Source organism: Chrysochloris asiatica, unplaced genomic scaffold (genome assembly GCF_000296735.1).
Source record: "Chrysochloris asiatica unplaced genomic scaffold, ChrAsi1.0 scaffold00130, whole genome shotgun sequence".
In the NCBI taxonomy this organism is placed as follows: domain Eukaryota; kingdom Metazoa; phylum Chordata; class Mammalia; order Afrosoricida; family Chrysochloridae; genus Chrysochloris; species Chrysochloris asiatica.
In genome coordinates this window covers 8,057,376-8,071,351 of record NW_006408648.1, presented here as the reverse complement: position 1 = coordinate 8,071,351, position 13,976 = coordinate 8,057,376, and the positions used below count along the sequence as shown (strand labels likewise).

General features: G+C 40.1%; 1 protein-coding gene across 1 annotated transcript in view; it reads right to left on the bottom strand.

Annotated features, from left to right (window-relative positions):
• Positions 1–13,976, bottom strand: part of PIGX (phosphatidylinositol glycan anchor biosynthesis, class X) — a 39,943-nt gene that overhangs the window by 22,414 nt on the left and 3,553 nt on the right. Inside the window, exons 2-4 of the mRNA XM_006869439.1 lie at positions 13,274–13,447; positions 12,870–13,039; positions 9,436–9,499 (exon numbers count right to left, since the gene is read on the bottom strand). Of these exons, the coding sequence (XP_006869501.1) occupies positions 9,436–9,499; positions 12,870–13,039; positions 13,274–13,447 (408 nt within the window). The remainder of the gene's footprint in view (positions 1–9,435; positions 9,500–12,869; positions 13,040–13,273; positions 13,448–13,976) is intronic.

Sequence of the window (13,976 nt, the reverse complement as noted above, 5' to 3'; positions counted from 1 at the left end):
TTCATTTTTCTTGGATCAACTATCAACACTCGTGGAAGCAGCAGTCAAGAGATCAGACGACGTATTGCATTGGGCAAATCTGCTGCACAGGAACTTTTAAAAGTGTTGAAGAGCAGAGATGTCAGCTTGAGGACTAAGGTGCGCCTGACACAAGCCATGGCAGTCCATGGCACTTTCAATATTCTCCTCCAACATCATGACTTAAAGGCATCAATTCTTCTATGGTCTTCCTTATCCACTGTCTAGCTTTCACATGCATATGAGGTTATTGAAAATACCATGGCTTCGGTCAGGCACATTCAGCAAGTAAGGTTGTATCATCTGCATATTGCACATTGTTAATGAGTCTTCCTCCAATCCTGATGCCACGTTTTTCTTCATAGAACCCAGCTTCTGGGATTATTTGCTTAGCATGCAGGTTGAATAAGTACAGTGAAAGAATACAACCTTGTCACACATATTTATTAATTTTGAACCATTCAGTGTTCCCATGTTCTGTTCGAACAACTGCCTCTTAGTCCAGGTACAGATTGCTCATGAGAACAATTAAGTGTTCCGGAATACTCATACTTCACAATGTTGTCCATAGCTTGTCATGATCCACACAATCAAAACCCTTTGCATAGTCAATAAAGCATGGGTAAACATCTTTCTGATATTCTCTGCTTTCAGCCAAGATCCACTGGACATCAGCAATGATATCCCTCATTCCACGGCCTCTTCTGTATCTGGCTTGAAGCTCTGGAAGTTCTCTGTCAAAGTGTGCTTGCAAGCCATTTATGTAATAGTAAAAGTTTACTCGTATGGAATATCAGAGATTGTCCGATGATTTCCGCTTTCCGTTGAACAGAAAATGATAAGAGCTGAAAAAAAATAATAGCTTCATACATGTTTTCAATAAAAGTGCCAATATAATTCGATGGGGAAAGGTACATTTTTAAACACATGGTACTTACACAATGGGATAGGTATGTAGACATACAAAATGTACTTTGAATTCTATACCTCATACCATACACAAAAAGGAATTTGAAATATAGTCTTATCATATTAGCATATGATTGTCCAAGCTTTCTCTGTGGGGATATATTCTCGACTACAGTGCAAGAAGGATGATTCAAAACAAAGCACAATGGTCTTGTTTAGATAAGGAAATGGTGATCAAAGTTCAAGGAGACTAAAGTAAATAAAAGTCACAGCACTAAGTGACAGAGAGAAGGGAGTAGAGAAAGCTCCAGAAACACAAAGAGAAACCCCATTGAGTAGAAACCGAGAAAAGCATGAATAAAGTACAACTCCACATGATTTACCAAGAAATGGCTAGGGAGCTGGAGCTGAAAAACCCCAAAATTTCACTCAGGTTTAGGAAACATTCAAGTTCCAACCAACCAAAGAATAAAGACTAAGGCAATCAGTAAACATCTCAATAGTCTAGGTACTTAAATTAGTCTTAAAGATCACTTTAACTTTACGATGGCACTATAGGATAAAGCACTAGACCACATGGTCAGTTTGAAACACGTCAGCAGTTCAAACTCACCAGCTACTCCTTGAAAATTGCTATGATTTTCATAGTTGGAACCAACTTTACAGAACTTAACAACAACATACAATAAAAGGTTAAAAGGATCAAAGTGACAAACAAATAACTGCCAACTGATGAAAGGTCCAACATTTTTTTAAAAAAGACAACAAAATCTATACATTCAAGAATGCAGTAGTTTCACATTCAATGTTTAGTCAAAAGCTATTAAACACATGAAGCAGTAAGAGAGTTTGCCCAATAGCCAGGAGAAAAATCAGTCAATAAAAATAGACTTCGAAATGAAAGAAGTGGATTAGCACAGGACTTCAACCAATCATAAATATGCCTAATATGCTCAAGAATTTAAAGAAAAACATGAAGAGTATGAGGAAAAGATACAAAAAAATAAAGTCTGAGTACAACACCAAGAAATATAAAACAAGAATCTCAGAAAGAAAAGTTACTCAGATGTGATTAAATACAATTAGATGCTGCAGTGTTATACATTAGTCAAACTAATCTGCAAAGGCTTTCATCTGTGTGGATTAGACAAACCATGAACAACAGTACGAAGAATGAGTTTTCCTGAACACTTAATTGTGCCCATAAGGAACCTGTACATAGACCAAGAGGGAGTTATTCAAACAGAACAAGGGGACACGGAATGGTTTAGAATCAGGAAAGGTGTATGCCAGGGTTGTATTATTTCACCACACTTATTCAATCTCTATGCTAAGCAAATAATCAAAGAAGCTAGATTATATGAAGAAAAATGTGGCAACAGGATTAGAGGAAGACTCATCAACAAACTACAATATGCAGATGATACAACTTTGATGAAAGCAAAGAGGATTTAAATATTCACTGGTGAAGATCAAAGACCATAGCCTTCAGTATGGGTTGCACTTCAATGTAAAGAAAACAAAAATCCTCACCACTGGACCAATAAATAACATTATGATAAATGGAGAAAAAATTGAAGTTGTCAAAGACTTCATTACGCTTGAATCTGCCATCAACACTCTTGGAAGCAGCAGTCAAGAAATCAAACGACATATTGCATTAGGCAAATCTGCTGTACAAGACCTCTGTAAAGTATTCAAGAGCAAAGAAGTAAGAATGAGGGATAAGGTGAGCCTGACACAAGCCATGGTATTTTCATAGCCTCACAGGCATGTGACAGTTGGACTGTAAGGACGACTGCAGAAGAACTGATACTTTTGAGTTCTGGTGTTGGAAAAGAACATTAAAATACCATGAACTGCCAGAAGAGTTCACAGGTCTATGTTGGAAGAAGTGGTGAGACTTTGTCTTTCACACTTTGAATATATTATCAGGAGGGACCAGCATCTGGAGAAGTGGAGGTAAAGTGCTTGGTAAAGTGGAGGGTCAGCAAAAAAAGAGGGAGACCCCAGAAGAGATGAATTGGCAGAGTGGCAGCAGCAACAGGCTCAAATGTAGCAAAGATTGTGAGGTTGGTTCAGTATTTTGTTCTGTTTGTGTATAAGGTCTGTTTGTTAGGTGCCATCGAGTCAGAATGGACTCGATGGCACCTAACAACAATAGATGAGCTCTGGTAGCGTAGTGGTTACTAATCGGGCTGTGAACCACAAGGTCAACAGTTTGAAACTACCAGCTGTTCCGCGGGAGAAGGATGAGGCTTTCTGCTCCCGTAAAGATGTCCAGCCTCAGAAACCCTGTACAGGGTCGCTATGAGTCGGAATTGACTCCACGGCACATAACGACAACAACAATAGATTAGTAACTTTCAGGTAAAGAAACAGAAACTATCCGAGTTTGAAGAAAAAAGACTTGGGGAGGGGGAAATAATAGCCTCAGTGATCTTTGAAGAAATAACATGGAAATGGAAAGTAGGAAGCTTCAGGGTTCTATCCCGCTACCAAAACAACAACTGAACTTGAAAGACCAATCACAATGAACTACTTTGAAACTCTGGAGCCTGACATGACACCGGAGTAGTGCATGATGAAGGCACAGGTTGCTTTTGCAGATGAGCCATGTATGTCAACTGGCTCCCATTCCCCATTCTTTAGGCCCTCTGCTATGGTGGGCACAGTGGCAGTGTTCCTACAGGGGCAGAGAGTGGGGACATTTAGGTTTGTCTGGTGGTGTCCTGAGGGAGCAGTACAGATAATTGCTGCAGTGTCTGTCCTCTCACTGCAGTGGTTTTTTCCCACTTAAAGGGCCAGTGGAAGTAATATATGAATAGGAACTGATGCACACAATTAGTTTGAAAAGTCACTAAACAAACTGAAGACTGCTGCAGCCTTCAAATAGCAATAGAAATCTCTAAGACGTGAGATAATTTGTTTTCCAGAATTACCACATTATGATACCCAGAATGTTAAGTTCTCAACAAAAAATTACATGCACAAGGAGAATATGGCCCATTCATAAGAAAAAAAGAATTTGATAGAAAACATTCCTGAGGAGGCCCAGACAATGAAATTACTAGCCAAATGTGTTAAATCAAATGTTTAAATATGCTCAGTGAGTCAAAGGAAACCACAGACAAATAACCAAAGAAAACTGGGGAAATGATGTATGAACAAAATGAGAAAATAAAGAGATAAGCACTATTTTAAGGAGCCAAACAGAAATTCAAGAGCTCAAAGGGACAAAAACTGAAAAAGGTATCTGGAGAAGTATCCAAAACCTGAAATCAAATAACATACTTCCACATAACCAATGGGTCAAATAAAAAAATCACAAGGAAAGTGAGAAACGTATTTTAACTCAATAAAAATTAAAACAAAGATGTTAAAATCTGTAAGCTACAGCAAAAATCCTGTTCAGAGAGAAATGCAAAGTTTTTATTTTTAAAATTGTATTGTGAATTATGTGATAGTTTGCATGGGTACATGGGAGAACATTAGTTTTACATTCGTCCTATCGTATATTGTTTCATTGCCATGGTTACAATCCCCTCCATGCATTATCAATGAAAGGGTACATTCTACAAGCCTGCTCCCCGCCACCCCAACCCAGTCGTCAGCACACAGGCCCTCTCCCTCCCTGGGTCCTGAGTCCCCAGCTGCTCCATCTCTCTATGTCATCATCTCTGCCTCCATATCAGTGATCACTGCTTCTCTGGATAGGGACCTGCTCTCCGCTCTTCTCACTTGATGGTTCCAGGGACCTCTGCTCCTAGCCTACAAAGTTAATCACTCCCCTCCTTGCCACAAAATGCCCACCTCTACATCTACAACCCTCACAATCAGTCCTGGTAACCATTATTCACCCTTGTATCACAAGAGACCTATCCGCATCTCCTTTCATCAGTCCTGCCTACACAGACCGGACACTACTCAGTGGAGACTCCAGAGAAATGCATAGTTTTAAATCTCAAAAACTTGAATTACAAAAGAAAAAATTCTAAAATCGGTTATTGAAGTTACCAGTTTAAAATTTTAAAAAGGAAGAGGAAATTAGCCTAAATTAGTGAAATAGGAAATGAACAAAATCAGTGAAATATTTTCCTTGAAAAGATTAATAAAGCATTCGACTGCTAACTGCAAGGTTGACAGTTCAAACCCACGAGGCACTTGGTGGAAAAAAGATGAGGTTTGCACTTCCATGAAGATTTACAGCATCAGAAACCCTGTACAGGGTCACTATGGTTGGAACTGATTTGATGACAGTGAGTTTGCTTTTTTTATTCCATCAATTTCTGGAAACTTATTTTTCGACAATGCTTTTAGTGCATCATGGACTTCTTCCTTTAATATTATCGTTCATGATCATATGGTGCCTCTTGAAATAACCGAACATCGATCAATTCATTTTGGTTCAGTGACTCTGTATATTTCCATCTTCCTTTGATACTTTCTGCATCATTCAATATCGTGCCCATGATATAAAGCTTCAATATTGCAAACTGAGGCTTGAATTTTTTTCTTCATTTCTTTCAGCTTGAGAAATGCTGAGCATCTTCTTTCCTTTTGGTTTCCTAACTCCAGGTGTTTACACATTTCATTAATATTGCTTGACTTTGTCTTCTTGAGCTGCCTTTTGAAATTTTCTGTTCAGCTCTTTAACTTCATCATATCTTCCAGTCACTTCAAGAGCAAGTTTCAGTCTCTTCTGATGTCCACTTTGGTCTTTAAAAAAAAAAAAAGATTATTTCCTGTCTTTTTACTGATCTTTTGCTTTCTTCATGTCATTCCACAATTCCTCTGGTTTCGGTTATTAGTGTCTAATGCATCAAACTTGTTCCTGAGATGGTCTCGAAATTCAGGTAGGATATACTTACGATCATATTTTGGTTCTTTTGGACTTGTTTTAATGTTTTTCAGCTTCATCCTGAACTTGCATATGAGCAGTTGATGATCTGTCCCACAGTCTCTCCCTGACCTTGTTTTGACTGGTGATGTTGAGCTTCTCAATCGTCTCGTTCCACAGATGAAGTGTGTATTCCATGTGGTGAAGTCCATGTGTACAGTCACTGTTCATGTTGTTGAAAAAGGTACTTGCAATGAATAAGTAGCTGTTTGTAAATTTCTATCATGTAACCTCCAGCATTGTTTCTATGATCAAGGCCTTATTTTCCAATTACTGATCCTTCTTCTTTGTTCCCAACTTTTGCATTCCAATCACCAGTAATTATTAATGTACCTTGATTAGTATCAGACTGAATAAGTTGGTAAAATTTTTCAATTTCATCATCACTGACTTTAGTGGTAGGTGGGTAAATTTGAGTAATAGTTGTATTGACCGGTCTTCCTTGTATGCGTCCAAATATTATTTTATCACATATAACACTGTATGTAAATATAGCTCTCGAAATGCTCTTTTTGATGATGAATGTGATTCTATTCCTCTATAATTTGTAATTCCCAGCATAGTGAACCATATGATTATCCGATTCAAAATGGCCAATACCAGTCTGAAATTTTCAGCTCACTAGTACCTAGGATATCAATTTTTACGAGTTCAGTTTTGTTTATGACAACTTTGTTTTTGACAACTTCCTAGATTCATACTTGGTGCAATTCACCTTCCGATTATTAATGGATATTTACAGCTGTTTCGTCTATTTTGAGTTGTGCCTCACCTGCAGAGGAAGGTCCCTAAAGCTTTGCTTCATCTACATCATTAAAGTCAACTCTACTTTGAGGAGGAAGCTCTTCTCCAGTCATATCTTCCGGTGCTGTTATCAGACAATGTTTTGCCAATATGCATAAGGCTTTCAGTGGCTAATCACTCAAAAGTGGTCACCTCTCCTTTTTCTTAATATGTGTTAGTCTGGAAGCTCCACTGAAATCTGTCCACCATGGTTGACGTTGATGGTATGTAAAATAGCGGTGGTTTTGCTTCCAGAATCATAGCAATACAAAAGCCACCACAGTACAACAAACTGACAGATGAGTGGTGGGTTCTCAGAATTGTTGTTGTTGTTGTTGGGTGTCATCAAATTGGTACCGACTCATAGTGACGCAATGCATAGCAGAATGAAACAATGCCTGATCCTGGGCCAACTTCACTACTGTTGCCACACTTGAGTCCATCGATGCTGCCACTTGGCCAATCCATCTCGCTGGGGTCTTCCTCTTTTTGTCTGACCATCCACATTACCAAACATGATATCCTTCTCGAGCGACTGGTTCCTTCTGACAATATGTACAAAGTATGAGAGACGAAGTTTGGCCATCCTGGCCTCCAAGGAGCACTCTGGCTGCACTTCTTCCAACAAAGATATGTTGGTTCTTTTGGCAGCCCATGACACTTTCAGTATTCTCTTCCAACACCATAACTCAAAAGTATCAATTCTTTTACAGTCTTCCTTATTCACTGTCCAGCTTTCTCATGCATATGAGGCTATTAAAAATACCATGGCTTGGGTCAGGCATACCTTAGTCCTCAAGCTGACATCTTTGCTCTTCAACACTTTAAAAGGTCTTGTGCAGCAGATTTGCATAATGTAATACATCATCTGATTTCTTGACCGCTGCTTCCATGAGTCTTGATATTTGATCCAAGAAGAATGAAGTCATTGACAACTTCAATTTTTCTCCATTGATAAAAATGTTGTTTATTGGTCCAGTGGTGAGGATTGTTTACTTTACCTTGGGGTGCAACCCATACTTAAGGCTGTGCTCTTTGATCTTCAGTAAATACTTAAAGTCGTCTTCACTTTTAGCAAGCAAGGTTGTATCATCTGCATATCGGAAGTTGTTAATGAGTCTTCCTCCAATCCTGATGACACATTTTTCTTCATATAACCCAGCTTCTCGGATTATTTGCTCAGCATACAGGTTGTATAAGTATGGTGAAAGAATACAACCCTGTCACACACCTTTTCTAAGAACTTTTCTAAGAACTTCCACAGGTTCAAGCTGGATTCAGAAGAGGCCACGGAATGACGGATATCATTGCTGATGTCTGATGGATCTTGGCTAAAAGCAGGGAATATCAGAAAGATGTTTACCTGTGCTTTATTGACTACACAAAGGCTTTCAATTGTGTGGATCATGACAAGCTATGGACAACATTGCAAAGTATGAGTATTCCTGAACACTTAATTATGCTCATAAGGCATCTGTACATAGACCAAGAGGCACTTACTCAAACAGAACATGGGAAGAGTGAATGGTTTAAAATTAAAAAAGGTGTACAACAGGGATGTATTCCTTCACCATACTTATTCAACCTGTGTGGTGCTGTGGGCTAATGCACTGGACTGCAAAGTCATTTGAGCCACAAGGTTGGTGGTTCAGGCTCACCAGCTGCTCCTTGGAAACCTTATACACAGTGGCTATGGATCAGAAATGAGTCAACAGCACTTAACAACAACAACAACAACAATTCAAACTGTATGCTGAGCAAATAATCCGAGAAGCTGGGTTATATGAAGAAAAATGTGTCATCAGGATTGGAGGAAGACTCATTAACAACTTCCGATATGCAGATGATACAACCTTGCTTGCTGAAAGTGAAGACGACTTTAAGTATTTACTGATGAAGATCAAAGACCGCAGCCTTCGGTATGGATTGCATCTCAATGTAAAGAAAACAAAAATCCTCACCACTGGACCAATAAACAACATTCTTATAAATGAAGAAAAGACTGAAGTTGTCAATGACTTCATTCTTCTTGGATCAACTACTAACATTCATGGAAGCAGCAATCAAGAAAACAAACGATGTATTGCATTATGCAAATCTGCTGCACAAGACCTTTTCAAAGTGTTGAAGAGCAAAGATGTCAGCTTGAGGACTAAGGTATGCCTGACCCAAGCCATGGTATTTTCAATAACCTCATATGCATGAAAAGCTGGACAGTGAATAAGGAAGACTGTAGAAGAATTGATGATTTTGAGGTATGTTGTTAGAGGAGAATACTGAAAGTGCCATGGGCTGCCAAAATGAACCAACATATCTTTGTTGAAAGAAGTGCAGCCAGAATGCTCCTTGGAGGCCAGGATGGCCAAACTTCGTCTTTCATACTTGGGACATATTGTCAGTAGGGACCAGTCGCTGGAGAAGGATATCATGTTTGGTAAGGTGGAGGGTCAGAGAAAAAGAGGAAGACCCCCAGTGAGATGGCTTGGCAAAGCAACACCATCAATGGGTTCAAGTGTGGCAAAAATTGTGAGGTTGGCCCAGGATTGGGCAGTGTTTTGTTCTGTTGTGCACAGGGTTGCTATGAGTTGGTACTGACCCAATGGTACCTAACAACAACATAATATACATAAGATCAACAACAAGTATTATTTTTCTTTATTTTTATCATTATTTCTACTGGACACCATGTATTGATAACTCTGTCACTGACAAACTTTAAAAAAGCAAATGATTTTTAAATTTATCCATGTTTCAACTACTGCTTTTTTAATCTAAATTATATGAATCAGTATTTTAACTTAAATAGAAATCAGTGGACAACTTACCTGTGAAAACCATCTTTCAAAACTTCTAGTCTCAAAATAATTTCAGAACAAGTGGCCCTTATGCCTAAGAGAACAACAACAACAAAAAGTACCTCAGTGAAAGAAGATTTAAATAATTAGAGAAGTTTTAAATAATTAATAATCTTTACTACCCTGGAAAACATAATGAACCTAAAAACAAAACAAACAGAACTTTAAAAACTGAAGTGATTTGCACTACATACGATACTGTATAGCAGAGTGGTTAAGAACATGGACTGACTCTCGAGTTGGACTGGTTTTGAATCCCAGTTTGTCACTTAACAGCTTTGAGCAAGGTACTTTACCTTTCTGTTAACCATCATGAGGATTAACACTTGTTGTTCAGTGTTGTCTAATCAGTTCTGACTCATAGTGTGACCTTTATAGGGTATCTGAGGAGCAGCTGGTTAGTGTGAACCACCAAGCTTGCGCTTCAAACCAACCTTGTGGTCCAGTGCTTATCCTACAGTACCATGCCAGGATTCCATTAATATTTGTAGAAATATTTAAAATAGGACCTATGACATAAGAGGAAGTGCAGTGGCTCTGTACAATAAACAATGGACCGTGAACCACAAGGTCAGTGGTTTGCGCCCACCAACCGCTTTGCGTGAGAAAGATGAGGCTTTCTGTTCCCACAAAGATTTACAGCCTCGGAAACCCTATACAGGGTCGCGATGAGTCAGACTGACTCAAAGGCACTTAACAACAACATAACATAATAATTACTCTGCGTAAGTGTTCACTCTATGACCACAAGACACCAGAAGGAACAGAATGACTAGCAAGACAAATAATCTCTTTTAATCCTAGTTCAGTGGTGTATATACATACACATACTGGCAATTTCTGTATTTTGTCACCCACAGTTATAACACTGGGAACAATATATTTATTCCTTGTGCAGATGTTGGGAGAGTTAGAAAATAAATAAATAACAAATCTGGAGGCACACAAAGGATTCCTATATAAACTTACAATAACCAGAAATTCACTATATTAACTTTAGGCAGAATTCAGACATTGAAACTACTACTCAATGTCAGAACCATAAACAAAAAAATTCTGTATCCACCAAAAAAACTGTTGTCCACCAACTCTGCAGGCCTCTTGCTATGGAATTAGATCTTATTTTCAAAAGCGGAGGGTGTGTCAGAAGAACAGTTTTAAAAACACATAGAAAACCATATATTTTATTATATGCGGCTGAATCCATCAGATGTATTCCAGTGCATGGGGAAAAAATGATGTAGAGATGAAAACATGTGAAAAATACAAGGGAAGGAAGGAAAGACTAATGGAAAAGATAACATTTAACAAATAACATCTATATATCAGATCCTGTACTTGAGGTTCACGTGTGTTTTCTTTTATAATTCACGAACAATTTAGCCAAAACAGGCAAATTACTGCCACTTCATACTATGACTTCTAAAGATAAGAAACGTTGACTGATTAGAAGCAAGATTTGTCTGATTTTTAAAGCCTAAGATCTTTCCACTTTATTTAAAGGAATTCTTATTTGCCTTTGAAAAACATATCTTTTACTAAATAAATAGTTTATGTATCTCTTGTACAATCAGATTTTTCTTAATCATGTTTAAATTTTAATGAAAGTGACTTGGAGAGTGAGGACTTGTATCTACCTATAAATTACAATGAACCCTCTGTAGGATAAGTACTGGACTAGTAACCGCAGCCAGCAGTTCAAACCCATCAGCTACTCTGAGAAACCCCAAATAGGGTCGCCTCTGACTCGGAACTGATCTGAGGGAACACAACATAAATTAAATTAGAAAAAAAAAAACAAAACTCAATTAATAGGTATAAATTCTACTGAGATGTACACTAAAGTAGTAAATCACATCAACCATGAGATGGTGGAGAGATTAATTTACATACAGCATAGTAAATACTGAACTCCTGGTGTGGTGCTATAGGATAAGCACCGAACTGAGAACCACAAGTAGGTGGTTCAAACCCACCAGCCACTCCTTGGAAACCCTATAATGGGTCACTATGAGTTGGACTGATTGGATGGCACTTAACAACAACAAGCAACTATAGTACGTACTATTTGTTATTTTTAAAGAAAAGTACCATTTTCAAAACCAATTTGAATCTGAATTCACCTCTTTATTTGGTTGTGGTGGTCTGAATTGGTTCTAAAAATTGACCTCTTTTTAACTGATAAAGTGTTAATGCTGGAGACATCTTTGGAGACCATCAAGTCCATTTGTTTGAATGAAAATATACAATGATTTTTTAAATCCTTTTCTCAAATAAATTTAGAAATCTAATATGTAAAGCAAGAGTCCCTTGGTAATACTAATGTATGGTTAAGGGCTGGATTACTAACCAAAAGATTAGCGGTTCAAACCCACCCAAAAGTGCCTCAGAAGTAAAGCCTGGTTGGCCAACTGATTTGAAAAGGTCACAAAAGTTCTCTTCTCCGCATATGGAGTCGCCATGAGTAGGAATTTGTCAACTGGCAACAAACAACAACAATATTTAAAACCACCACAAGCAGAGCTTCACTGGTTGACAGATTGATACCCCAAAATAAATTCTCCTTGCCCAAACATCATTTTATAGTAATTACTACTTTCTCCCCTAGGACACTGCAGATGCAAGAGGGTTTGTCTGGCTCAGGACTGAATCCACAACCTAATAACAACCCTAGACTTGAGAAGCTCAGGTACCATAGTGGTTATGAATCGGTCTGCTAACCTGAAGGTCATCAGTTCGAAACTACCAGCGGCTCCGTGGGAGAAAGATGAGGTGTTCTGCTCCCGTAAAGATTTACAGCCTCGGAAACCCTGTACAGGGTCGCTATGGGTCGGAACCGACTCAACGGCACTTAACAACAACAACAACAGATTTACAGGCTCGGAAACCCTATACAGGGTCACTATGAGTCGGAACCGACTCCACAGCACATAACAACAACAAAGCCGGCGACTCAAGTCCAAAAAATAAGACCCCTGTTCAGCCTAGAGGCACAAATTCAGTCTCTATCAGATACTTGGAAAACTAAGCTAATCATTTCCTCAGAATCTCTTATATTCTGGACTACAAGTCTCACACTTTACAACGTGCTGGGGTTTATCAATCTTGGTGCAGTACGAATTCCAAAGCGCTTCATTCACTGCTATATTTTTTTCTGTACTTTAATAACAATCTTAGCCAGTCCCGCCTCGAAACGACAAAGGACCCAGGACCCAGGCGCGGGCACAGTAGGGGAAGAACAAGGCACGTGGTCTTTTTCCTTTCTACCTCCTCCAGCTCACCCTACAGATCTGAGGTCGGTCCCACACCCAGAGACACTGAAGCACCCTACGAAAACGAAAAGGCGCACTTGAGAGAGCTCCTCCCGGTAGCCAGCACAGAAACGGCCCCGCTCCTCCCCTTACCAACGTTGAAGGGGCGGTCAGTGAAGGCCGCGGCAGGCGTGCAGGTCAACCCAGTCGCCACCCAAAGGAGGAGCCAGGCGGCCGCCCGGATAACCACGGCCAGGGCAGCCAGGACGCCGGAGGGCGGGTGCCCGTACGGGGCGTGCAGGATGAAATGTGGGTAGAAGGACCTGCACACGTCTTACGCCAAAGGACTAGTGATTGGGACGGAGGGCTCAGTACTCTCACACTGCTATCCCGCGGTTCGCAGACTACGCAACCCCAGTATCCCGAAAGTTGCGTCTCAGCGTGAAGCAGCAGCATTGACACCCTTTCTCTCTCCTTTCATTCGCTCCTCTCGCTGCCCCGCCCCTAGCTGTCAGGGAGGGGGCGGGGCCAAGAGTGGCGCAAGCGCCCTGCCGTACGCTCTGGGCTGTTGCTGTGGGAACGTCTGAGCCAGCACCGGGACAAGCTGTCTGGGCGCCAACTCGGGACGCTTTGGGCCTTGATCTCCACTTCCAGGTATTTGCGCTTTTGGGTCTCCTGCCAAGGAGTTCGTCTTACAGTCACGTGTGTAAGACTGTAGCCATCGCCTCTTCCTGCAGCACCAATCCCCCTGACATCAGTGTCCGGTTTAGGGCTCCTCTGTGCGCTATTTTGTTGTTGTTGTTAGGTGCCCTCGAGTCGGTACCGACTCATAGCGACCTTATGCACAGCAAAACGAAACACTGTCCTATCCTGGGCCAACCTCACTATTGTTGCCACACTTGAGTCTATTGATGCTGCCAATTGGCTAATGCATCTCGCTGGGGGTCTTCCTCTTTTTCTCTGACCCTCCACCTTACCAAACATGATATCCATCTCCAGCGACTGGTCCCTCCTGACAATATGTCCGAAGTATGAGAGACGAAGTTTGGCCATCTTGGCCTCATGGAGCACTCTGACTGCACTTCTTCCAACACAGATCTATTGGTTCTTTTGGCAGCCCATGGCACTTTTATTATTCTCCTCCAACACCATAACTCAAAAAGCATCAATTCTTCTACTGTCTTCCTTATTCACTGTCCAGCTTTTGCATGCATATGAGGTTATTGAAAATACCATGGCTTGGGTCAGGCACACCTTAGT